The following is a 27314-nucleotide window of genomic DNA, read 5'->3' as shown; positions in this document are numbered from 1 at the left end:
TAGAGTGGCGGGCCGCTCGGCAGGTCAGGCTGTGCCACCTGTCAGGTGACCAGGCTCTGGCGTGGTCCCTCTGGGCACTGCCAACCTTCCTCCCCAGCCCCTTGGGGCTGGCTCACCGGGGAGATGCCCACTCAGCAGGGGCTGTGGACCCTTCCTAAGACTCCCACAGAGTCACTGTGGGCGTGGAGAAGTTCAAAGCCCTGGTCTCATGCCCACTGCAGCCCCCTCAGTGCCTGATGACTCTGAGTCCCTTTGTCCACCCCCGCTGTTTCCTTCCAGTGGTTTGCTAAACCATTGCCTGGTTTCTTTCAGCCCCAGCCTGGTTTTCTGCAGACTCACCATCTGGGGGCTTGTCTTTCACTTGGTTTGATTCCAGTGCGGTTAACACACGATCTGTGTGAGAGATGACGTATGTGAGGAACCTTACACACGATAGGTGTTTTGAATCCTTGAGGGCTGTCTGGCAGGGGCCTCCCCCAGGCCTGGCCCCAGGGTCCGTCCACTCGGATGTGTTGACTAAGTCACTCTGGGTGGGACAGCAGGGGCGGACCTCCCAGGAGGAATGGAAGAGAAGCAGACCCTCAGGGGGACCCACCCACCACCACCCTCATACCCCTGTTCTTTCTCACAGAAACTGAAAGGGAAGGGCCTCTGATTCTGTTTTAATTACGGTCTTTTTTTTTTTTTTTAATTCTTTCATTTTTAAAAATTTCTTTATTTTAATTTAATTTTGGCAGCGTTGGGTCTTCGTTGCTGCACGTGGGCTCTCTCTAGTTGCGGTGAGCGGGGGCTACTCTTCCTTGCGGTGCGCGGGCTTCTCATTGCGGTGGCTTCTCTTGTTGCGGAGCACGCGTGGGCTTCAGTAGTTGTGGCGCACGGGCTTAGCTGCTCTGCGGCATGTGGAATCTTCCCGGACCAGGGCTCGAACCCGTGTCCCCTGCATTGGCAGGCGGATTCATAACCACTGCGCCACCAGGGAAGTCCTAACTGTGGTCTTTTAAATGAGCACCTACTACTCTGTGCCAGGTGCTGGGCGTGCAGAGGGAATAAGCCCGCGTCCCTGCCCTCAGCTTGGCTGGAGGCTGGTGTGGGTGGTCTGTCCCTCCCCAGCCCGTGCCCCTTCCCTCAGCTCTGCTAACTTGGAAGGGCTCTGTGGTGGCCCTTGTGGGGCCCTTGGGAATGACAGCAACGTGTGGCCACAGAAGGGAGTCTCCGAGTGAAGGCAGAGACAGGGAGCTGAGCGAGGGACGGGGGGAGGGAGAGGAAGGCCGCACACCCCAGACACCCCTGGAGAGAGAGGCAAGAGAGACACTTACCTCTGTCCTCCTTCTTATCCATAGGTGGACCCTGGGGGAAGCCTTAGGAACCTCCTTCACTGACCCAGAGATGGTAGCCAGGTGGGGACCTCACACGAGTGATTGGGTGTTAGCATCAGTGGGCTGTCTGAGGGCTCCTTCCCAAATCCCAGAGAATGGAAGGCCAGCGAGGACAGTGACTTGGCCACAGCACCCCCGGCCCCCGGCTCCTGGACAGTTTTCTTCCGGCTGCACTGTGCTGCCTCTTCCTCCAAATCCGCTCCCCCAAAGGACTTTCCCACAGTGGGGCGGGGTCTGGAGTTGGAGGGACTCTTGTCTCCACCGAGGGGCTGCTGAGCAGAAATGTGGGTGTCTTAGGTACCAGAGAGGAGCCGGGAGCTGGGCAGACCCCGAGCTGGCCCTGTGTCTGTGGTCCTTGACCCTCTCTAGAGTCTGGCTCTCATATACTTCCGCTCCTGGCTGTGGTCCCCTCTTCGGGTGGCCCTGCCAGCCTGGGGCTCTCTGGAACTTGGAGAAAGTGTGGCACACACACACACGCACGCACACGCACGCACACACACACACACACACGCACACACACACACACTCACACACACACACACACACACCCTTGTGTGAATTCCCTCCCTCCTTCCCAGTGGTCCCTAAAGTGAGGAATCTACAGGAGGCCATCAATCTTGTACGCTCATCCAAGGTCCTTGGTTTCTGAAGCCCATCAGGCACCCCTGGTGTAGGCCCGAGGGCCAGGCGGAGCAAGATGCTGGCCCTTGTCCTCGTCAGTTCCTCTGCGCGAAGGGCGTCTCCTTCCCTTCTCTTCCAGCTCTCTGCCTTTGAATCCTACTTGGATGTCACCTCTTGGGTGGTCTCCTGACTCTGCTCTGGCAGAACTGCCTTCTCCTTGCTTAGGGCTCCCACCTTGCCTCCCTTCAGCCCCCATCACGACGTGTTCTTCTCCCCGCACCAGACAAGCATCGCTGCAGGGCACGGGCCACATCACCCCCTTGGTAGCCCTTATAACCGAGCGCTTGGTGCCTGGCTTCGAGTGGGTGCTCCACACAGGTCAAGAGAAAGAGCCCAGAGTTCCCGATCATTGGATTTATGGGAACTTCCTGCTCTCTGCTCTAGAAAACGGTCTGTTTTGTTGCTCGCAGACAACTCTCTTCAGCTTTCCTCCCTCTCATTGATGCCCTCTGTGTGCCGTGAGTTATGAAGGGGAAGAAGTAGGTATAGAAGGTGAAGATGCAGGAGGATTGGATAGAAGGCTCTTTTGTCATAAGATGGGGCCTGGACCAGGGCAGTCTGGCAGTGGGTTCCCACTTTCCCTGCACTTGGTTTGTTTCCAGTGTCCTTGGTGTTCCCGGTGGGTGGCTCTGGGCCAGTTTGCGGGACCCTGTCATAGCACCTCCTGCAGGGCTGCGGGGCCCTAGTAACCCAATCTCCTTTGCTTTCCTTGTCTCCACCAGCCAATCTCTGCTCTCACCCTTGCTAGGAGTGCCCATCGCATCTGGGGGAATTAAAAATGAGTTTGGAGGGCTTGCCATGAACCCTCCTCACCACATGCCGGCCACAGGCTCAGCAGCCGGCAGACACATCCGTCTCCTCAGCCTCCTGCCTGTTTCCTGGACGGGTCTCTTACTCAGCACGCAGGCCGGGAGCTGTCAGAGCATGGGACCCAGAGGCTGGTCAGTGTATCCGTATGCCTATTAGGCGTACGTTTCTGATTTACAAATTCGGCTCGTTTCAAAGCTTTGAGAGGCTGATGCATTCCTTCTTTTCTTCCCTCCCTCTGGCTCTCCCCTGTAGTCATTCATTTATTCATCCGTCAGTGCATTCACTCATTTATTCAACGTAAATTCTTACCGCATGTCACTCTGTTCCAGGCACTGAGGCTGACCAGCATATGAGGCCGGTACCTTGGTCCTCATACCAGCAGGAGGGACAGGGTGCACGCTCAGAGAATTACGGGGCAGGAGGTGATGGGTGCGCCAGGGGGCTGGATAAGGCGTTATGGATGCAGAGAGGGGAGGCGGCTTTGGGTCGGCAGCGGAAGCACAGGACTCCTGGACCAGGTGAACCCTGCTGCTGGGCCTGGAGGAACAGGGAGAATTGAGGACACGGAGATGCAGAGATGTGGAACGGGGAGGTGTGGGTGGGGAGGGAGCAGAGACAGGGAGTCAGGACAGCACAGAGCAGCTGAGGAGGGGGGCGGGTCCTGCCAGCTGAATCTGGCCTGCTGCCTGCTTGAATAAATTAAGTTTTATTGGAACACGGGCCACACCCTATTGTTATGTATTGTCCACGTGCTGCAGGCAGAGTTAAGTTGGGACAGATGCTATGGCCGGCAGAGCCTAAAATTGTTACCCTCTGGCCCTTTGCAGAAAATGTTTGCCTCCCCCTGACCCAGAGGAACACAGGCCATGCGTTTGGGAGAATGCAGGGTTCTGATATGGGAAGGAGCAGGTGGGGAGTCAAACCTAATTTTCAGGTTGAACTGGTGAATGTGGAGAGGCCGCTGAAGGCTTTTGAACACGGATGTCGTGATGAGAAGTGTGATTTGGGAAGATAATCTGACAGCAGGTGGAGACTGGTTGTCGAGGGAGAGTGACTGCGGGACCTGTTAGGAGATTTTTGCAATAGTCAGTGATAGTCCATGGTCACCAGAGGTAAGAAAAGAGGGGTTGTACTAGGGGATGGTGGGGAGTGGAGGAGGATGAGGTGTGTTACTGGGGGTGGGCGTGTGCAGGACGGAGGTCGCCAAGGGCACTGAGATTTGGGGATGGGGCCGGGAACAGAAGCAGGGGACACAGGAGAGGGCCTGTCAGCTCCGGCCAGGGGTTTTCCCATAGAGACAACACTGGACTTGGTCCCTGGCACCTGGACATGCCAGACCCAGTTTCGGGAGTGTGGACAGAGGTGGCAAGGAAGAGGAGGAAGAAGATAATTTCCTTCCAACTTCCTGAGCAAAGGGCCCCTCTGGGAGAAATTTCTAGAAGGATGAACCTTGTCTTTGCTGCCATCCTCCCTTCCTGCCACCAAGATAATCGGGTGAGATAGGCCTCAAGGGTGGTCTTGGGGGGCAGTGTGACCTCAGAGGACAGCTGCACCGTGGGGGGCTTGGGGAAGATAGAGCCTCTTCCCCCTCCCACTTGCTGAACTGGGGCGGAGGTGACCTTGTGGGTGTCTATTTCTCTCATCTGGGTGTGAGCAGGGCTGTGACTTATTCGTCTTTGGAGCCCCCTGCGGGGGATGGTGGGGGCAGTTAATGGTGAATTTGAGCCTAAGGCTTGGGCATTAGGTAGTAGAACCTTTCTCTGTGCACTTTCCCCATCTGCCACTTTCAGAAAAGGTTGGCTGACTGGCAAACACCCACATGGTTCTGTGTGCCCAGGACTGGGGGAGAGGGCTTGGGCTGCTGTTGGGGGAGATTACTGCAGCCTTCAGCCCTTCACTGTCTGTTCTGTGTTTTCTGGAAGTCCGGTGGAGGGGTCCACTGGGGCCCAGACTTCTCCCTGGCTTTGCTTGCTGAGCTGTCAGGGTAGAGCTAGGATAGCCCCAGGCTACCAGCTGACCTGGGTCTCACACTGCAGCCCCAGTCCTGGGAGTTTACTGGATGCAAACTCTGCTTCGCTCTGCATCATGCTTGGGGATTCAGGGGCGTTTATACTTGTCCAGAGCTCTGCTGCGCCATATGCACGGTCTCATGTATCTCACGGTGTGTCAGTGAGGTTCGCTTGACTATCGCTATTTTATAGACGAGGAAACTTGAGGGGCCAGTAGATGAAGGGATTTGCCGGGGGTCAGTGACTGAACCAAGACTGGAGCCCTGGGCTCTGGCCCCTGGGGTCCTTCCTTGGATCAAGGGGCTGTTCCACGGGGATGGGCACCAAGGATTAGGACCCTGCAGTCTAAAAAGGAAAGGCTGGGATGGGTCTCTGAGGACAAAAATCTGTAAGCTGGATGTTGTAGCTCTTGAAGGAAGTACTTGAGGACAGTGAGAGGAAGCGCAGTGTGTCACCTGGCCACTCAGCACGTGTTCAGTGTGTGGCAGGTCAGGCCTGGAGCCTGCCAGGTGGAAATGCCATTGGTTCAGAAGGGCCTGGGCAAGTGCTGTGGATGACGGATCCAAGGTGGGTCACTAAAGGGGCATGGGGAAGGGTCCTGTCCTGATCTTCATGGAGCTCAGTCCTTTTCCCCCACCAGGTCCCTGTGGCCTGTCAGAGACCACACAGTGGGTCGGATTCCTTTGGCCCTGGTCCTGGGAGGTGGCATCCCTCTCTCACGATAATATGGGTCAGAGGATGGGATGAAGGGGTGCTCTCCTGTTCCTTCTCCTCCCCCTCTGCTCCCTGCCTCCCCTCCCCCTCCCTCCTCCCCTCCCCCTCCCTCCCCTCCCTCCTCCCCTCCCCTCCCTCCCCTCCCCTCCCCTCCCTCCCCTCCCTCCCCTCCCCTCCCCTCCCTCCCCTCCCCCTCTTCCCTGCCTGGTGCTCCTGTCTCCTTGGGTGCTATCTTTCCCTTTTTTCTCTACTTCATCCTTCCTCTCATTTCCTCTTACTTCTATCCCTTTCCTCCTTCTCCCCTTCCTCCTGCTTCCTATCTAATATTTGCCAACACCCCCTCCTGTGTCTTCCCTCTTAAGAGGAGACTTTCAAGTCCCAGCCACCGTGAGGAGCAAAGTCCAGCCATAGGCCAGGCGGCTCCAGTGCTGAGCGTTCAGCTCTCACCTCCTCCCCCAACGGCTCCTCTCTGTGTGGTTGAGCAGGCTAAGTTGTGTCCAGGTCTGTGTCCAGGACCCTGGGTTCCCTGAGAGCTGGCATCCTGTCACAGAAGGTCAGGCCAAGAGGTCGTCTAGTTTAGCTATTTTCTCAAAGCTTATTTATTTTTAAGCCACAGACTATTTTTAAAAATAATTCTGTATGTAACTCCAACATATAAAACAAGTCAAAATGGAGCTTCTTGGTTGAGGTCGGGGGGTGAGGACCGGGATCCCCAGCTGTCTGCCTGTGATTCCACACAGCCTCCTGTTGAGTGAGCACTGTGGGAGGGGCCGCCGGGGAGAAGACAAGGACCCTGGAGGGGGCGAAGACACAGCTGCTGTACCTGCAACAGTTAGAGCTGGAAAGGCTGCCAGGGAATATAGGTGCTGGGCTGCGTGGCACAGACCCTGACAGGCTACAGGATGTCATAGGTGGGGACCTAGCTGGGGCTGGGAGTTGCTCAGGGAGGTGACCGAGCGAGGACGGTGGGGGGCAGTCAGGTGTAAGCTAATGGTGACAGCGCAGCCTCTGAGGTGGGATGGGCGGGCTCCACCAGGCAGTGACCTCCCACAGCCCTGTCTGGAGCTGCACTTGGTCCTGGGCAGTGGAATCCAGTCCTTGGGTCCGCAGGGGCCTCCGAGCACACACCCTTCTGCAGGGATGCAGGTTGGTGGCTTGGCCGGGCTAGATCTTGGCACCCAAAGTCACTGGTGCTGAGGTCTTAAACAAGATTCTCCTTGGTTGAGGTTCTGATTCTGTCTCGGCTGCACTCACTGTCCCCATGAGCACATTTCTACCTTCGGTAGTGACTCTGCTCTTGGCTGGGACCTTTGTGTGACAGCTGGGGCCTTGTTTAGCTGACCAGATGCCCTGGGTGGTAGATTGCCTGTGATGTTCAAGGCATCATTAATACCTCTGGCCAAGAGCAGTGGTTTAGGCATAATTTCTTGGGCTTCCCAGTTGCTTCTGGTGGCCAGAGCCATTTGAGGCCAGTTTAGAAACATCACATCTCCCAGCTGGTTCCCATGGATCACTATTATGTTGATGACCACAAAGGGCTGCTGATCACGCGTACCCTCTGGTCCTCATCCAGGTGGTTGTGCCAGGGGTGGAAAACCCTGGAGTCATCACCAAGCCGGCTTTCCTTCCTCACTCCTCACCTGGACCACAGAGCTCCCAGGGGCCACACAACTGTTTAGGATGGAACAGCCAGCACCTGGCACCATGGCCAGATGGCCGCCTAACCTGCTCCAGTGGCAGACATCACTAATCAATCACAGCTCTCTTCCCCATGAGCCCAATGAGGACTCATGATTTTTCTGGAGCTGGCACTGGGATGCTAGTTCTGATCTGTGGCATTCATTCATTCATTCATTCATTCACAGACATGTTAATGAATGATGGTTAACAAACAGTAACTGAGTATAACATTTATTGAGCTGCTGTTATACAAGGAAAGAAAACATGGTCCCTGCCTCATCAAGAGGAACTCTGAGTATGGTAGACAGACCCGGGAGTGGCTTATTAGTCTATTAGGCTATAAGTTGGAGAGCAGAGTTAGAACTCTCTTCTTCAAGAATCCTAACCGCTGAGAGTGTCAGAGAAGGGCAAAGGTCTCTGTGCTGCCAGTGCTTTTTGCGTGTACACTGTGATGTCAGGGCTGGATGGCAGGGCCACGGAATGTGTCGTCTCATCTGAGTCATGGGACAAAGCCCGGCCAGAGACCCAGCCCCGTTGACCCATCCTTACTAGCGCCTTCTCTCCCACAGGAGCAGGGGCTGAAGGCCAATAACTCCAAAGAGTTAAGCATGTGCTTCACAGAGGTGAGTGAGGGCCTGAGTGGGGGTGGGTGCCGGGGGCTGGGCCAGAGGGGGTTGTTTTCCAGGAGAGCCCTGGACTTGAAGCTCCCAGATTCCATTGCATGGACTGGGCTGGCTGAGCTTGTGGCCCACCTGGACCTGGGTAGGTGCTCACTCTGTCGGGGGTGAGGGTGGATGGGTGTAGATGTTGCAGCCAGGGCCCTTACTTGTCTCTTGGGTGAGACGCAAGAGGCTGCTCTGAGCAGAGGTCCTGGCCAGCCTTCCTGACTCTTCAAGACAGGTGTTCTCAGCAGCCTGCTCTGTGCTGGTTCTGTGACATTGAGGAGGGGGAGAGATGGCACAGGACATGGGCCCTTCCTTGAAGGGAAGGGCAGGAAGTAGATCTGTGACTATGTATATGTATAGCATATATATAACTTAGAGGAGAAGTAAAGTTAGTGTAAGAGTCTGCAGAAAGAGAGAGTTCAGACAGCGGTATGCAGCGGGAGGCTCCGTGAAGGAGGGATTTCAACAAATTTAGGAACCCGGAGGATGGAACTTCTCTCTTCACCCCTCGCCTCCCCTCCCTTCCCCTCTCCAGAAGCAGGTCCTGTGGACCCCGGGACTTTCTTCCTTTAGATCTTTATACCATCCCCATCCTCGCTGGTCTGCACCAGCCAGGCAGGGAGAGCAGCCCGTTGCCCGGGGGGCTGCTGCCTTGTTCCCCGAGTAGTCAGCTGAGGCACAGCCCAGCTCCATGGAAGCCTGGCTCTGCGAAAGAGGGTCCCCTGGGTGACCAGGAGGGCAGGGGCCGTACTGCTCCACTTCCAGAGTCTTTTTTTCTGTTTTTTTTTTTTTTTTGTCTGATCCCAGCCCTACTGACTCGTTTGTCCTTCTCTCTGCTTCTGTTCCTGCTCTGCCTGGCCACAGCTCACGACCAATATCATCCCAGGGAGTAAAAGGGTGGTCAAACCTAACTCAGGCCCCCGCAGAGCCAGACCATCGGCTGCCTTGACCGCTGTCTCCTTCCTGATGCTGAAGCTGGCCTTGTAGGCTCTGGGAATCGCATTGGGAGATTTCCGAAAGCTACACGGACGAGGACACCCGCCTGACAAAATGGAAACACACACAGACACACACACACCTTGCAAAAAAAAAAAAAATGTCTTTTCCCACCTTGTCTCTGAACCTGTCTCCTCCCAGGTTTCTTCTCTGGAGAAGTTTTTCTAAACCAAACAGACAAGCAGGCGGGCAGCCTAAGAGCTGGCCCAGAGGTCCCCTGGCAGGGGGAACCCAGTGCTGAGGAGGGCACAAGGGTCTAGAGATGCCCTTCACTTTCTTCTGGTGTTTTCCTCTCTGAACCCTGCTGACATGAGAGACCAGGATGACATGCCCACTGCCTAAGGGACATGGGCTGGGGCAGGATGGCTGCCGCTCTTCTCAAGGTCCCCACTCCGGGGACCTGCCGGGGTCTGGCGGGGGGCGTCGGGCAGCAGAGCAGCGAGGCTGCCCCCCTTGGGGTCCAGCTGGGTACCTTCAGCACCTCCAGTTGGCTTCAAGGATGGAGGTTATTTCGCCTCCCTTCTCTGAGGGCTGGATCTGACCTGTGGAGGGTTGTGGTGCTGAGCCCCCTTGACCTCCACTGTAGCACAGGGTGGGAGGCTGGGCAGTTCCAGGGGGCTTGGGAGCCCAGCCTGCCTGGGATATCCCGTTGGGGGTTGGGAGCAAAAGTTGGATACCAGCTCAAGGCTGATTCTTCCTGCTTGGTGGCAGGAGTTTTGAAATCAAAGAGAAATGATTTTTTTGTCCACTCCCTTGGTTTCTCTTGGGTCCATTTGGTGGTTCTCCCTTGGGAGGGAGGGGCTGGCGCTGAGAGGGGCAGAGAAGACCACCGTGGCCCGTCTATCTGCACCACACTCTGGTCTCTGCGGCTCTCTCCAACTCTTTTCTCTCTGCCTCTCTCTCCTCTTTCCTCATTTCCGAGACGTACGCACACTGTATGTACATAACACGGCTCCTTTCTCAACATATATGTATATACACATCCGTATACATATATCGTGTGGTTCCCCCTCCTTTCCTTTTTTTTAAGGAACAAAACTAACGAAACAATACCCTAACAGATGAGCGAAAATGTATTATTGTAAAGTTTATTTTTTTTAATAATGTTGTCTATAATGGGAAAAAGAGGAGGTTGGCTCCCCGTGTCCCCGCCCCAGTTGGGTTGACGGGGCAGCAGAAGAGGGTCCCTGATCCATGTCACGCTTAGCAGAGGCTCCAATAAACGTACTAGGAAGGAGTCTGCCTTCTGCCTCACTCTGGGTGTGCCTTTGCCCCTATTTTGTTCTTGGCCCAGTGCCAACCTCTCGGCTGCTTCCCGGGGCTTTCTGGTGGGCCTTGGGAGAGCGTGTGTGTCCGCGTGTGCACACGTGTGTCTGTCGTGTGTCCTCGGTGTGGGTGATAGAGCTCTGTTAGGAGACGGTGGGGCTGAGGTCCCAGCTGTGCTGAGCCTGCGGGCTGTTCACCTGTCATCTCCTCCCTCCCTTCCCGATCAGCACCAATGCCCGTTGGTTCCAAACTGGAAGAGAATGAAAGTAGCCTTGGGGTTGGGGGGGTGGAGACAACCTGACATCACATCTTGCAGCTGTTTTTGTTTGAAGGCTGCCTGGGTGGCCCTGTGAGGCACGGCGCAGTCTGTCTTATGTAGAGTGGGTGGTATCTTCCTGCTGGGACTCCTGATTTTTTTAAGGTATGCGATTGTGAAGGCAGAGACCTGGCCTCTTGGGTCCCAGCAGAGAAGGAAGACAGTTGTGGTCCATCCTTTTTCTCTTTTTCTCCGTTTGCCACCCAGGCTCTGCCCGGACACTGGGCCTGCCATATTCTCTTGGAGAGATTCTCCTTCCGAGAATACTAGGGGAATGCCTGCTGGCCGAGTGCGTGTGTGTGCGTGTGCGTGTGCCCGCGCGCGTGCTGGCCAGTGTGGGCTCGTGTGTGCTCAGGGCACGTGTGAGTATGCACACGGCAGGAGGGAGGAGGGAAGACTGCCAGGAGAAGGGATGGTTCTTGTGTCAGCACGACCTTCAGGGCTGCACATGGTCCCATCCTGTCACCACTGGGAGATGAGATGCTTCTCTCTCCCAATCCTGGGTCCCCCAATGGCTCTTGTTCCTGGCTGCACACGCGCTAGGAACGTTGGTCCCTGGTGGTGATCAGGTTGGTGTGCTAAGTTCCAGCCTCTGATGGAGGGGCAGTGAGCCAGCCTGCCCTCTTCCCCAGCCACCGCTGGCCTTCCGTGGGTAGAGCAAGGTAGAACAGCTGTGGCGTTCAGCTGGCAATCCATGTTCTTTGCAAACAGCAACGACTGATTCACTTAGAAGGCTTTGGGAGAAGTTGGCTTATAGACTCAGTGGGAGATGGGAGGACCAAGGGAGGCTCGGGCAGGAACCAAAGGACATTTGAAGGGACAGAAGGCACAGTCTGCAGGGTCAGCGTGCCGCTGTCTCTGTGATGAACGACAACCAACCCTTGTCATCCAGCTGGCTCAGCTGGGGCCTTGTGCCTACCTCCTGCCCGACTTGGGTGGGAGAGGAGGCTGTATGTCACGTCTGGCATCCCTAATGGGAGATAAGCCCTTGGCTTGCATCATGGGGGAGAGAAAATTTCCCCAAAGGAAATGGAGGTGCCATTGTGAAGGAGGAATAGAGGCTGGGCAGCTTTACTCTGCCTTAAAACGTCTCCCCACCCAGGTATCACATAGCTGAAATTTTACCATTAAATATTCATTCCTTTGGTTGCGATGATCCCTGTTCTCCATGATCCTCTCAAAATACGTAAATAAAAAAAAAAAACGTAAATAAAACTGGGAAGAATAAAGTTTCACTATCTTAATGCTAATTAGTTTAATGGTTTGAATGAATCTTAGTAACATTAAGGCATTTGAACCTACACCTTGACATTAGGCTGGGGGACAGATAAGTGGAGAGAAGCAGGAAAGGAATTGAGACAAGATTGGTAGGGGCCACCAGAGATCTGAAATTACTTTCGCGTTCTTTCGGGGAGAGTCATCCACATGAAGTATAGGCCCACTGTGCCCTTACTGCAGAGTCAGCAGTCTGTAAAATGAGCTTTTTCTTTTTGCCACCAGCCCCATGGGGACTGCTGATCTGGGATATGCCTGTCTGCAAGGCTGTCTTATCCTGTTTTCGAAGCTCTAGTATATTGCCAAGACTGAAACCCTATTGGGATACTTCTGCCCTCCCTGGGTAAGCTTCCAGCCTGGGGCAATTGTGGTTCTGCCCAGAACCCAGACATCAGCTTCCTGCCTGGCTCTCGCCCTGCCACCCTCCTCTCAATGCAGCTGGGACCACTCGACTGGGCTAAAGGCCCAGAAGAGACCCACGGCGGCAGTGGGGGATCCGAGGAGGCTGGTTCAGGGGCTCAGAGGGACTTGGCATCCAGCGGGCCGCGCCCTGGCCCTGGGCGGCCCTGGTGTGTGGGCCGCACGGCTGGTTCCCTGCCTTGTTCCGAGATCAGACACAGAGTTGTTATCTCAGTTCCCTGCACCCCAGGCCCTGTTTGGCAACACAGGTTTCCCAGCACTGCCCAACGCTGCTCTCATGAGTCCTTCCAAGGATTTCATCCCCAGGTCCCAGCCGGGCCCGGCTGTGGCAGCTCCAGGGCTGGAAAGAGGGTACCTCTGGGGGTGAGGCAGACCTGGAGTTGAATTCCAAATCTGCTGATCACCAGCTGGGTGACCATGTCCAATCTGAGCCTCAGTTTCTCATCTCTGAAAAGAGGCCGGCAGCCCTGCCTCATGAGAACGGTGTTGGGATTAAATGGGATACCCTGCCAAGTGCCTGGCACTCAGCTACGCCCCTCCCTTCGCCCAGTGGCCACATGACGCCGGGCCTCCGTAGATTCTCAGCTCCCGCCTGGCCGGCCAGGGTTCCTCCTCTTGGCAGCGGGAAGAGCCGTGCTGGGGTCTGCCCTTGGAGCTTCTCCCTTCTTCCTCCTCCTCTCTGTGTCCTGAGATGTTTGCACGGATTCCCTGTGGCAGAAACAAGAAATGATCACCATCAGGCCCCTGGACTCTGCTCTTGGAAGCATTGCCAAGTGGAGTTAAGAGGGTGGTGGGGAGGCGAGGGGAAAAAAGGAAACTCCCTCCCGTATGTAAAGCAGAGTCGATTTGATCTGCGAGTCGCTGAGGACAGTGACTACAGAACATCCCAATGTCACGCTGCCTGGAGTCCTCTCTCTGAGTGGCCACCCCCCCTCTACTCGGGAAGGCAGCAGATGTGCCTTTGCCGTGAGTGCGCCAGCTCCAAACTGAGACCAGGACGCCTTGACTGGTCATAGGAGATGGGGCAGGCAGGCTGGCGTGGCATCCCTGGTGGGGCCCAGGGCAAGGCCAGAGCAGCTTCACCGCCAGGGGTTTTGAGGAACTCCCTGCAGGGAGGGAGCCCCAGGTCCGCAACCCAAGCTTTTGGGAATGAGTTCTGAGTCATCGTGATGCTTTGTGAGCAGAACCGCCTCCCCTGTGACTTCCCTATAGAAAAAAGGGCTGGCAATGAGGCGGGAGTCTGTGGACATATTCAAGTCCATATTCTCTCCTCCTGAAGTCTGGGGTATACCTGGAGAGGGTGTCAGGGGACCTGGGCTCAAACTCTGGCTTGGCCACCCATCGGTTAGCGACCCTAGCTAAGTCACGGAACTTCCCTGAGCCTCAGAAATGTTGCTCTAGATTGGGGATTGGCAAACATTTGTTTTCAAGGGCCAGGTAATAAATATGACAGGCTTGATGGGCCGTGGCGTCTTGGTTGCAACTACCAACTCGGCCACTATAGATTGACAACCGAGGCAATACGTAAGTGATGGGACCTGGCTGTGTTCCAATAAAACTGGATTTACAAAAAGAGTCCCAGGCTGGAGTTGAACCCCCTGTTCTAGGTGATCTCTGAGACCAAGCTCTCAGTCCCAGGCGCTCTGATCATAGGGCTTTGGTGGCAGGAAGTGGTGACGGGAGGTGGGGCTGAAATCATCTACAGGTCGGAGGAAGAGAGAGGGCAGGTTGCCATTGCGACAGGGAGGTAAAGGCAGGTGAGCTGGTGGAAGAGGACGCTGGGAGGAGAAGCCCCACATTGGGCAGGGGCTGTGAGGGAGAATCCAGGTAGCCTGTGGGCCGTACAAACATAGGTGTGGTCTGGAGCATGAGGGCTGCACGGCTGATTTTGAAGTTGTCCTGTGTACAGGGCCATCGGGCCGGGAGGGCGTATGAGGTTGCAATTCAGCTGCTCTCAGCTCATCCATCCATGTATCCACCTGAGCCCTAAGGAGGGGGTACCATTCCCTGGTTTGCAGGAAGGCGCCAGAAGGACCCGTGGTCCAGGGCAAGGGAAGCTGCCGCTCCAGGGGTTGTGAGGGGAGAAGTTCACGTGCGAATGCAGAGAAGGTCCAGCAGGGCAGTGGGGCTCTGAGAGCCCCTGCGTGGCTGTCGGCAAGTCACTTAACCTGGCCGGCTCCCACTTTCCTCGCCTACAAAGGGAAGGGTCAGAGACGCTGCTCTCCAAGGTTCCCATCCACAGTAGGATTCTGTGATTCTATGACTGCCAGTTATTTCTGAACGCACCAGCGTGGCACAGAATAACTTGGAAGGAGGTGGAATTCACCTCTCTTTCAATCAACTCCGCCGCCCTGCTTGGTTGCTCCAATTTTTCACCAATCGTCTTATGCAGAACTGCGGACTGCTGCCTTGGGTCTCCTTCTGGGTATGGCTGACGGTAGTGTCCCTCATGCTTTGCCCCATTTCCTCTTTTCAGACAACAGTGTTTCCTGGAAAGTTCATACCCATCGGCCGCATGGAGCCCCCACCGAGCCCGGCCCTGGCCTCCCTCCCTGGGTGGGGTGCTCTCTAGTCACCCCTTTGACCTGGATCCTGCTGGGCAGTCAGAGGTCACAGAGCCTCCTCCACTGGGACCAGCCAGGCAGAAGTGACTAATTCTCATCTAACGTCCCCGTAGGAGGAGTTGGCATGGTTACCACCGTGAGCATGCTTCGGGGTGCTGAAGTTCTTGCAGCCAGAAGAGAGGCTTCCGGGAAAACCTCCCCCTTGATTTTTCCTGAGCCTGGTGGACTGACCTCTCTCCTCTCCTCCCCCGCCCACCCGCGTGCGGACACTTGACAATTTAAAATACAGGCCGCAGCTCTCGCTCTTCTCCATCTCAAAACGAGAGTCCGGCCTGGTTGGCCAAACAAATCCTTGTGGGATAACACCACTGGCCCAGTCCATCCTTCACTTTTATCCTCAGTGGAAGATGAAAGGCCTTTTTTTTTCAGGGGCCCCAGTAACCTGAAATCACTCTTAATTCTCACTGTGTTAGAAAGCTGGGTGAGTGTGGGGCCGCAGTGACATGAAGGATGAAAAGGCCTGCCTCTCAGAAGTATAGTTATAGCATTTCTACCTGGGGGGCTGCCGAAATCACCTTCTCTCCCAAATGGAGGAGGCTTGACTTTATTGATGATTGGAAATGGTCCAGAGATGCTGTCATCCCAGGGGATGGCGATGACCCCCTCACTAGCCCCTCAAACTCACCCAAACCCATGCATCTCTCTGTCCAGCCCAGGGCAGCTGTGGAAGGACAGGCCTAGAAAAAGCCCGGGCAATCTGGGGAGCAGCTACAATTGCTGGGTCCCTCCCTGCTGCGAGCGGAGGTGGGGCTGAGCTAGGGCTGTGGGCCTCGTTCCTCTTTGGGCGTCGGCTGGCGGGACTTCCTCCACTCCACCCCATCACCCGCCCTGAGTCTGCCGGCGGAAAGGGACCCCACTCAGAGAGCAGGGTGGGGCTTTCTTCCCCACGCATCAGGGGGACAGCTCAGCCTGGCCCTGTCCTGGGCATCTCCATGGGGACTCAGGAATCCACATCCTCAGTACAAAATTTGATACGCTCAGGACAGTGGGAGGACTGGGGGTGCCACCTCCATCTGAATAACTGTAACTGATCATGTGACTGATTTCCGGTGGGAGATGGGTGCTCCCGGGGACCCCCTCAGGTTCTGTTCATCATCTGCAGGACCTCTGGCTTCTATCCCTGGGGGCTGTTCCCCCAGAGAATCTGCCATCCCCACCCCGACCCCCTGCTCCATCCTCTTTGTCCGGCCGGGCCTGTGGCCTCAGACACCTTTCCTTACTGTTGAAGCGACTCCAGAGCCTCCACCTTTGGCAGGTGGGCTCTGAGACCACAGGTGTGGGCTCTGGGTACGGCCCTGGCTGTGCCCCGAGGTTAGCTGACTCCCCATGGCCGTGTCCTGTTAGGAATTCAGCTTGGCGCACACTTGGAATCATTCTCTTCCAGGAAATCTGTCTTTCGTCCTCTTCCTTTTGAGCCTTCTTCTGCCTGGCTGGCTTTCTCCCTTGTCACCTTCTGGTGCAGGCATTTTTGTTCAGCATTTGCAGTCCCTGGAGAAGTGAGGCTTTCTCCCTCCAAGTCTTCTGCTTCAGCTCAGGCTGCTCTTCCTCTCAGAGGCTGGATCCAACTGAGCAGCATCTCGGGGGGCCATCCACCTAAAGTCCCTGAACTGGCCTCCCTGTCGCCTTCGTGGCGTCTGCATCTCCCCATTGTCTGGTCCAGCCCCTTTGTAGGGTACTCTCCCTTCCACAGGGCGTGGAGTTGAGAGCAGAAACTCTGAGCTTGACATCAGTGTGTCAGGCAGCCTCCTCTGCTCCTGCGGTTTGTTCAAGTATGGCCGTTTCCCCCCTCGTTTTAGCCTCTTCAGATTTCACTGTGCATTTTCTTGCATCCCTCTACCACCTGGGGCCAAGTTCCTCTCATTTGAATTAACTGGGGAGTTCAGGTAGACTCTTCTAAATGAATAAAAAATCTAAACTACAGAATCTTGCTTAACAAATATAGTCTAATATCTAAAGTAGGCCTTGAAATGGCCTGGGAGGTCCCCAGAATCTGGTCTGGCTGCCTTTCCCACCTCCTCTCCAACTGTTCCCTAGTGCCTCCAGTCTGCTCCAGCCACCTTGGCCTCCTGCTGTTCTTTGAACACACCAGGCTGGCTCCCACCTTAGAGTCTTTGTAGTGGCTGTTCCATCTCCCTCCCTCCCTTCCTTCCTTCAGGTTCCCTGCTCAGATGTCAGCTAATTAAAGAGATCTTCCTTGTCCAAGGCACACTTCCTTGCCCCCTAGTTCAGGACTTCCCATCTTGAGCACTTACTTTCCCAAAGCTTATCACACTTACCACCTTCAGATCCACTCTACCACACATACACATATATGTTCATGTGTGTGCAGAGTGTGTGTTGGGTATTTATTATCTACTTCCTTCTACTACAATGTAAACTCCAAGAGGGCAGGATCTTCATCTTTTGTGTTTTCAGCACCATGTCCTTAGCACCTGCTACAGTGCCTGGCAGAGAGGAACTTCAGCAAGTGTTTGTTGATTGACTGAAAGAAAGTAGATATGGAATTTCAGTGGGTCCCAGGAGAGTGTGCAGGTGGAACACTGAGAAAAAATGAGGAACAGAAATCTGGAATTAGTATATTGAAGCAGAAACCCAGAGAGTGCTAGCCTGGGACAACTTTTGCCTTGTTGAAGCAAGTCCAGAGACTACATAGTATCCCAGGCCACACAGTGTGTCCTCAGCAGCAAGGCTGAGGCTAGAAATCCAGACTCTATTTCCTAGTCCGATCCTCCTTTGGTTTCTTCTCTTAGGCGGTTACATACATACCCTGAAATCTCATTTAAAAGAATTAATTTGCTCAGCAAACTCTCTTCGGTTGGGTAGAACAAAGAGAATTTTGGTTCAGCCATCAAAGCACCGTGGATCTCAGCCTGGTCGGAATCGAGGATGTTGAAGGGAACCCTGTGGGGAGAGCTTCTTGGTAGCGGATAGAAACTCGGACATCTGTTTAAACAAGTTCAGCTGAGTTCCTCTGCGGAAAGCTTATCCTATAATGAAGCGTGACTGTCATCTGGATTTCTGCATCCTGTCCCTTTAAATAACCTCATGTCCTGGTTTACCCAGCCTCAACCTCCTAGGGAAAAAAAAAAATGACATTCCAGTGCAAAAAAGCCAGGCTTCTACAAGTCTCTTTCTGAATTTGCACCAAGAGTGCATGCTTGCTCTGCACTGCGGCCAGATGTCTTGGTAAATAAGCTGGGAAGTTAGTAAGGAAAAATCAACCCAGGGCACGTGCCTGAGCGTGGAAGTGTTAAGGAGGAGCCTGGTTAGAGAGGGAGGAAAGGGGAGTGGGGTGGGGGGGGGGGTTGTTATTTACTAAGTGGGAACTACTGATAAGGAAAGGGGAAACCCAGTCTTGCTTGTTCAGGTATGTGATTGAGAAAGGCCATTAGCCGAGGGACAGGGAGCTTGTTGAAGATCACCAAGCCATTATAACTGAGACCAACAGCTGCCTCTCGAAATGGGGAGGAAACTTACAATCTTAGGAGAACGATAAAATGGGAAGATTCCAATGTGCTCTGGTGAACAAACACAACTTCATGAAAAGTGCATTTGGGTGAGGGCATCTATAGGATAATCATCCTCCTGGCCAGTGGTGATAGAGAGTGATGAGCCTTGGTCAGGGGCCAGGGCTGGGGTCAGAGGCCAAAGTTCCTCCACCTCCCTCCGGTCAGGGGTCACAAAGATGCTAACGTTTTTTTTTTAACATCTTTATTGGAGTATAATTGCTTTACAATGTTGTGTTAGTTTCTGCTGTATGACAAAGTGAATCAGCTATACATATACATACATCCCCATATCTCCTCCCTCTTGCATCTCCCTCCGTCCCACCCTCCCTATCCCACCCCTCTAGGTGGTCACAAAGCACCGAGCTGATCTCCCTGTGCCATGCGGCTGCTTCCCACTAACTATCGATTTTACATTTGGTAGCGTGTATATGTCCATGCCACTCTCTCACTTCGTCCCAGCTTACCCTTCCCCCTCCCCGTGTCCTCAAGTCCATTCTCTACGTCTGTGTCTTTATTCCTGTCCTGCCCCTAGGTTCTTCAGAACCATTTTTTTTTTTTTTTTTTTAGATTCCATATATATGTGTTAAGATGCTGACTTTTGAAGACAAAGGAAAAGGGAGGGACCGGGAATGGCCAGCCCTGGGTCTTACGTTTTCTAAGTTTGCTGACGATCTTGTACTTAAAAGGATACTTGTACTTAGTGGAGCTCAGTGGATCAGCTCTGTCATTTTCACGACTGCGGGGTCACACATGTTTTCTCTTTCTGATGCTCTCGTTCTGCAGTGAGGGCCCCTGGGATATGCGTACACAAGTGGGTATATGTATATATGCGCACATGTAGAAGTTGCTTGTTGGCAGGACACAGAGGGTGGGTGGAATTTTTTCCTCTTATACAGTTCTCTGAACCAAACCCTGAGTTCCTTCGTGGGAAGCTGACTGACTAGCAAATCACAGGAAGTGGACAGAGAAATGACCGGACTGTATGAACGCTGCCTCTTTGGCCCGGCCCTCTATCCACGCAGCTTCTTGTGGTCTCAGGTGACCACGGGGACCACGATTTGTCCTAGCAGTGGCTGGGAGGAAGCCCACTCAGCCGGTGGGTCCTGCTGCCTGCCTGCCTGCCTGCCTTCCCACCCAGGGCCGTTTCCCTCCATGGGCCCCATGAAGGTATTCTTCCTGCGATAATTTTCAACTAGTGAGGAATTTAGCTAAGTGCCTCATGTGCCTTTTAAAAATGTCATTAGCTATTTGCACATGAACTCAGAGAGAAATCAGAGGAAGTGTGCATGGGAAGAGAGAAGCATCCACAGAGCAGGCTGGTGGAAGGATTTCCCCTTTCACTTTTCTTGGCTTCCCTGCGCTGGCTGGATATTGTCTCCTAATAAAAGATGGATGGGATTTTGGGACACTGCATTCTCCTAATAAAAGATGGATGGGATTTTGGGACGCCGCATTCCTTTGGATAGAGTCCTGGATGTGTTCTTTCTTTGGAGAATTCTGTGTCTGGCCCTTAAAGCTGTAAGAAGTGGCCATGCCTTTGAGATGGAGGGCAGGCAAAGGGCAGAGGGGTCCTCAAAAGCTCCTCACCGCTGAGAAGTAGCAGTTAGTGGGGGCTCTAGCCTGGCTGATCTGCCAGGATGAGCAAGACTTGGAGGAAAATGTGTAAGGGAGTCAGGCAAGCGGCCCCCCTCCTGGTCTAGGTCACTTGCATCTGTCAGCCCCAGTTTCCTCTTCCATCCGGTGAGTGGTTTGGACCAGGTGTCAGGCAATCTAGAATGAGCGGAGTGGGTAAGAGCTGTGGGTGGCCAACTTGAGAAGATGGGCTGTCTCAACCCGGGCCAGCTCAATTTCCAGGACTTCAACAGTAAGCTCCAGCGTTGTGACCTTGGGAAGCCACTTTGAAAAGTTGGAGGTATTGGATGAAATGCCTAGTGCAGGGGCTGGTACATAGCAGGCTCTTAAAAAATAGGTTCCCTTCTCATTTCCCGGTTTTCTCACTTCCTACTCGTATATTCTTCTGCTCAATTGCAGCACCAAGTTTGGGAACTGGAAAGCCACATGGGGCACTGCATTAGTTTGATTCCCTGTTTAACTCTGTGCACTGGGTGACGTTCCAGCGTCCTACTCTCGGCTCTCTTGGGAGATTGCTGTAAGTCACGGCCACTTGATGGAGGTTTGCACTGTCTGCAAACCCATTCTGAAAGACACTGCCCCTGATAGGCCATGTCCCTGAAACATGGATACATATGACGTTAGACTTGAGTACAGGGAAATAAAGGCTCCCTCGATGTTAGACTACTGTGGAACGGATCGTAGTTCCCCTTTCTGCTTTGGTTGCCAGAAAACGCAATTAAACTGTGTGCTTAGGAGCTCTAATGTCTGAAATACTTGGACTAGCCAACCTCTCTTACATATCCTCCTTCTAGGAAAACTTCTTTGACTCCCCAAGTCTGGGAGAGAGGCTGACTTCAGTGCTACTGGTGTTCTTGCTTTCCTCCTACAGAACATTATCAGGCTGACTGTTTCATTTCCTTTCTCTCAACACGCGCGCGCATGCGCGCACACACACACACACACACACACACACACACACACACACACACACACACACACACACACACTCATCCCCCTTTAAGCTCCTTGAGGTCAGAGTGTGTCCCTCAGCTCAGTACGCCCTGCACAGGATCTGGAGCTGGACCTTACAAGATACTCAATAAATGCTCATAGAATGGAGAGATGAATGAATGAACACATGATTAAATAGAACATTTTAGTTCAAATGTCAGATACAATCATCTTCTCTTTCTGCTCTCTGGGGTTTGATCTTTTACAATTATTGCACACCTTTATTATAAACACAACTTTAAAGCTTTTTTGGAATTACATGGGGTGAGGGGTATAAATCATGAACAAATAAATAACGACACTCCTCTTCCACAAAGCCTTCTTTGCCAACCCCAGCCGGCAAGTGCCTTGTACTCAGGACCATAGACATTGGAGAGAAGCAGGATGGGCATTTTCTGGCTCTTTCCCTTAACAGCTGTGTGAACTTGGGCAAATTGCTTTGCATCTAACCTTCTGTTGTCTGATTCATAAAAATGGAGGTCATAGAATTTCCCTCGTGGGGTTGTGGAAGGTGCAACAAGACCACATAAGTAAAGTGTGTAACAGAGTACTTGGCCCGATGGAAGCGCTCAGCAAATTTTTATGATGAGTGCAGAAAAGTCTCCGGTACTGTGAATGATGTGCCCCATGTGTCTTGTGTTCTAACTTGACTTTTAGCCCCTGGAGCCAGGCACCTTGCCTGATGCTCCTCTTGGGTCATCTTGACCACCTGGCTCAGGACTGGGCTCACTGGCTCTGCAAATCCCCAAATAAACTTCTGACACCATTAGAAAAAGTGTCCAGGCAAATACTGGTCTGGTTCCGTGTGTCTTTAGCACAGAGATCTGGGAGGGGCCTTTGAGGCCAGATGGTCTGACTTTCATTTTACAGTGCGAGAAATTGAGGTCTAGACAAGTGCTGGGTGGCCAGGCTGGCTGGCACCCTGGGCTTCTGACATCAGGCAAGGACACCTTCCCCGTCACCATGTTGCTCCACCTGGCCGTAGGCAGAGACCCTTACTGGGGACAGACTGAGCCTGGCCTGGGGTTATGGGCCCTCCGAGCACGGGGCTTCGGGGCGCTGTCTTGAAGCTGCAGTAGTTACCCGAGGTGCAGGCATGTAGCTTTGTGTTCCCAAAGTGCTATTTCGCAGCCGTGATCTTGTTTCATCGTCTCAGGACTGTGAAGTAGGCTGGCAGTGGTTTTCATCTGGATTCTCTGAGAGAAGCTTGAGGGCCAGAGAGGTTAAGTGGTGGGGTGGGGATCTCTCAGCCCATGAGCTACCGGGCTGGGATAGGAACTGTAGCCTGGGAGCCTGGGTCACTGCTCTTTGCCCTGTGCCTGGTGGAAATGCACCAGAGGCCCTGTAGAGCAGTTGGCACTGTCCCTGAAGTTTGCTCTGAAGAAGGTCAGAGCCTGAATCCCAACCAGTCCAGCCTGTGGAAGCTGAGGGGGCCTGGCCTTTTAGTGAGGCCTCCTTTGCCCGTGGCTTACACGGGCTGATGGCATCAGGGGCAGACCGGGGGTAACTCTGAAGGCCTTGATTCGTCTCCGGGCTGGGTTCAAAGTCAAACGCTCCGACAGCATTGCCATAGACAGCATGAATAATGTGGTAGGGTGGGGATGGGAGCTCCTGTGCAGAGTTAAGGCTCTGAAGTTTGCCCTGAGGCTGTATCATGTCTACACACGCATCCATTCAGGGCGGCCACCCGGACACATGCACGGATTGGCATTTAGCAAGTTTCCAAATGCAAATTGCAGTATAAAATTAAATTCACATTTAAGGGCCTTTAAAGCATAGCCTATTTATTCAGCAGCTTTTTATGAAGCCCTCACCGATTTATAATCTATGCGGGAACTCACTCCACATGGCTGAGAGCTGGGGGTTAACCCTTAGCTGGAAGAAACACATCTCCTGGATTCAGACAAAGGAAGCCAGGGGTGGTGATTAACTCAAGGAGGCGGGTGGGACGTTGTAGGGGGAGGCGGTCTGCCTGCCACCCTCCCCTCCGCCCTGATGACCCACATCTTCCCCTAGTCCTCTGGAAATCCCTGAGGGCCCGGAGCCTGAGATGCAGGAAAAATGTATTCATTCAATACCATTTATCCAGAGCCGGCTATGTGCTGACCACGGGGAGCCCAAGGAGGACCTGCCTTAAAAAGTGCCCGATGGGCCAGCCAGCAGCACGGGCGTCCCCTTTCCGTGTACGGGTGCCTGGTGCCCATAAACTCCTGTCCCCTGTCCTCTCCCCACACCTTCCCAGGAAGTGAAGAAAGACCTGTCACCCCTTCTCCCCGACCCACCCCGGGTAGATCCCCAGGCCTTCGGTTCGGCAGGGTGTCCTCCAGAGGTTTTCAATTAAGTCTGTTCTCGGGAGGAAAGTTCTTTCCGAATGCTCGGGCCAGGCAAGCCACTTTCTCTGCAATCTCCTTCTGGAGAATGACTCGGGCCTTAGAGGGTGTTTCTTCTGCTTTTGCTGGGGAGCATTTGTGCTCATTATTTGCCATCTCAGTTACATAACCAGGCCTTTGTCAGCGGTTTTCTAATGGGACTGTATGTAAAGTTGGGATTTGCTGTTCAGCAAGCATTTCTGATGAATGCTCTGGAAAGCCCACGGAGCTATAATTGTGCTTCTGCCCTGCTGGGTCCCGCGTGTCACCGGGACGCCAACCCAGACTTCGGGGCCTTTGTGGTGAGCTCAGGAGCTCTCTGTCACTGTGGCAGCTGCTGCAAAGGACACTCAGCCCGGGAAACTCTGAGACCATCTGCGTTGGCGGGGCCCGGCACACCGACTCTGGCCTCAGCCGGAGCAGGAACATTTATTGGAAGAGGTGGAAAGAGCTCTCCTACAGGAAATGCGACCCCGAGCCCGGCCCTGGATCCTCTTGTTTAATACGAAGCTCAAGCTTCAAACCTCATTTACTAAAATCTCATTAACGGCAAAGATGGTGGCTAATTTTAGTTATGTTCCTTTCAGGCATTTTACATGGGTTATCTTCCTTAATCCTAATAACGATCCTATGAGAAGGTGTTATTGTTTGCTCCATTTTACAGGCATGGAAACTGAGGTTAACAGAGGTTTAATACCTTGTCCAAGGTCACTTAGTTGTGGTAAGTGGTGGTGGTGGAGGCTTGGGATTTGAACCCGGGGCCTCCTGCTTATTGCTTTGTTAGCTTGTCCATTTTTACAAACATATATTGTATGTTTTCTATGTGTCCAGCACTGAAATGTGAAGGAAGTCCTCACCCTGGAGAAGCTCGGGGTCTAATGGGGAGGACTTCTTGGAAGCATACCACTGGGCGTAGCAAGTAGAGGATGTACAGAGCACACAGCACTCCCAGGAGGGTGGCAGAGCACTAATGACTGTTGGTGTACAGGAAAGGGTCAGGGTGGCCTCATGGAGGTGGTGGGATGCTTGAGCTGAGTCTGGAAGGATGGACAAGAGATGCCAGGCAGCCAAGGGGAAAAGGGTCACCCAGGAGAAAAAGCAGTGTGTGCAGAGGCACAGAGAGATGAGATCCATCTCTGCCTCTGAGCATCTTGCGTTGATTGGTGTGCCTGGAATATGACCTGCCCAACACCAGCAGGAGGCTCATATGTCTGCAGGAAGGCTCAGATGGATGGAGGGAAGGGCCTACCTGAAAGACAAGGAGAAATTTCATGGATCTCAATGTCTTGCTGAGGCCCCTCTCTACTATCCATAAATGCTCTTCTCTCTAAACTGGAAACCTTAAAACCCATATTGCACGTTCCCTTTGGTGTCAGTGTCATAGGACCCCAGCCCCTGCATGAAGCAGTTGCAAGCTATTGAACACAGCTGCATGCTCTGGGGTGTCTGGGAATCTATCCCTCCTTGTAAATCCCACTCCCCAGTCTTAGTAGGTAGGAAGCACCCACTAATCTTGTAACTTGTCTTCCTGTGTTTTTTCTCCCCACAGTGACACTTGAGCAATTCTAATCCTAAATTGGATATTCAGGAGATGATTTAAATTAGATCACATTTATCGTGTCCTGCTAAAGTTCTTCAGTACCTCTTATGTCCTCTCATAAAATCTCAAGTAATAGGAGGGAACTAGGAACAATGGGGGTGAACTTTGGCTCCAAAACGATCACAGCAGGAATGGCTGGGGGAACACGATAAATTCAGACTTGACCCTCACCACACTTATTACCCGTCACACACCTGCCTCAAGACCCTGCAGCTGGAACTCATTCTCTCTCCTCACCCCAGCCCCTGCCATGCTCTTGGACGTGAACATTCGATATCATGAAAAGGTCAATAGCTCCTAGGTTCATTTATATGTTTTATACAATCCCAATAATATACCAGCAAATTTTTCTTTCCCACTGGAACTAGACAAGGTGTTCTAAAGTTTTTATGGAAAAATAAATAAACAAAAAAACCTGAGAAATAACTTAAAAAAAAAAGAACAATAAGAGACTAGCCCTACCAGAGAATTTGAAAATACTCCACAGCTTCAGTAATGAAAACCCTGTGGCACTGGAAGAGATATACGGACCAACGGAACAGAACAGTCCCGAGATAGCTCAGAACATACATAAGAAATTAGTAAATGATACAGGTGGCATCTCAAATCAATATGGTAAAGATGAAGTTTAATTAAAAGATATTGGGACAACAGAATAGCCATTTTGGGGAAAAGACAGATATGGCTCTGTACTTCACTCCATGACTGGAAAAATCTCCAAGTGGAGCAGAGATTTTTTTTTTTTATATCTTTACTGGAATATAATTACTTTACAATGTTGTGTTAGTTTCTGCTGTACAACAAAGTGAATCAGCTATATGTATACATATATCCCCATATCTCCTCCCTCTTGTGCCTCCCTCCCACCCTCCCTATCCCACCCCTCTAGGTGGTCACAAAGCACCGAGCTGACCTCCCTGTGCTATGCAGCAGCTTCCCACTAGCCATCCATTTTACATTTGGTACTGTATATATGTCCATGCTAGGCTCTCACTTCGTCCCAGCTTCCCCTTCCCCCACTGTGTCCTCAAGTCTGTTCTCTAAGTCTGCGTCTTTATTCCTGCCCTGCCGCTAGGTTCATCAGCACCATTTTTTTTTAGATTCCGTAATTGTGCGTTAGCATGAGGCATTTGTTTTTCTCTTTCTGACTTACTTCACTCTGTGTGACAGACTCTAGGTCCATCCACCTCATTACAAATAACTCAATTTTGTCCCTTTTTCGTTTGCAAATATTTTCTCCCATTCTGATTGTTGTCTTTTTGTCTTGTTTATGGTTTCCTTTGCTGTGCAAAAGCTTTTAAGTTTCATTAGGTCCCATTTGTTTATTTTTGATTTTATTTCCATTACTCTAGGAGGTGGGTCGAAAAGGATCTTTCTGTGATGTATGTCACGGAGTGTTCTGCCTATGTTTTCTTCTAAGAGTTTCATAGTGTCTAGCCTTACGTTTAGGTCTTTGATCCATTTTGAGTTTATTTTTGTGTAAGGTGTTAGGAAGTGTTCTAACTTCATTCTTTTACAGCTGTCCAGTTTTCCCTGCATCACTTATTGAAGAGGCTATCTTTTCTCCATTGTATATTTTTGCCTGCTTTGTCAAAGATAAGGTGATCATATGGGTGTGGGTTTATCTCTGGGCTTTCTATCCTGTTCCATTGATCTATATTTCTGTTTTTGTGCCAGTACCATATTGTGTTGATTACTGTCACTTTGTAGTATAGTCTGAAGTCAGGGAGACTGATTCCTCTAGCTCCATTTTTCTTTCTCAAGATTGCTTTTGCTATTCGGGGTCTTTTGTGTTTCCATACAAATTGTAAAAATTTTTGTCCTAGTTCTGTGAAAAATGCCACTGTTAATCTGATAGGGATTGCATTGAATCTGTAGATTGCTTTGGGTAGTATAGTCATTTTCACAATGTTGACTCTTCCAATCCAAGAACACGATATATCTTTCCATCTGTTTGTATTGTCTTTGATTTCTTTCATCAGTGTCATAGTTTTTGCATACAGGTCTTTTGCCTCCTTAGGTAGGTTTATTCCTAGGTATTGTTTTCTTTTTGTTGCAGTGGTAAATGGGAGTGTTTCCTTAATTTCTCTTTCTGAGTTTTCATTGTTAGTGTATAGGAATGTAAGAGATTTCTGTGCATTAATTTTGTATCCTGCTACTTTACCAAATTCATTGATTAGCTCTGGTAGTTTTCTGGTGACGTCTTTAGGGTTCTCTATGTAGAGTATCATGTCATCTGCAAACAGTGACAATTTTACTTCTTCTTTTCCAATTTGAATTCCTTTTATTTCTTTTCTTCTCTGATTGCCATGGCTAAAACTTCCAAAACTATGTTGAATAATAGTGGTGAGAGTGGGCACCCTTGTCTTGTTCCTGATT

The 27314-nt window shown here is 52.3% G+C and overlaps 1 protein-coding gene across 3 annotated transcripts in view; it reads left to right on the top strand.

Moving 5' to 3' along the window:
* The window catches only part of GFRA2 (GDNF family receptor alpha 2), a 300510-nt gene that overhangs the window by 86736 nt on the left and 186460 nt on the right, over positions 1-27314 (top strand). The window contains exons 8-9 of one of the 3 annotated variants that reach the window (XM_028494316.1): positions 7846-7893; positions 8800-10149. In XM_028494316.1, coding sequence (XP_028350117.1) covers positions 7846-7893; positions 8800-8922 — 171 coding nt within the window. In that variant the 3' untranslated portion in view covers positions 8923-10149. Of the gene's footprint in view, positions 1-7839; positions 7894-8799; positions 10150-27314 lie in introns of those variants that run through there. The other 2 variants (XM_024130863.2, XM_028494317.1) reach the window with 2 other exon arrangements.

Source organism: Physeter macrocephalus, chromosome 9 (assembly GCF_002837175.3).
Source record: "Physeter macrocephalus isolate SW-GA chromosome 9, ASM283717v5, whole genome shotgun sequence".
Classification (NCBI taxonomy): domain Eukaryota; kingdom Metazoa; phylum Chordata; class Mammalia; order Artiodactyla; family Physeteridae; genus Physeter; species Physeter macrocephalus.
Note: the sequence above shows the minus strand (reverse complement) of the source record. Positions and strands in the feature narration are given on the sequence as shown.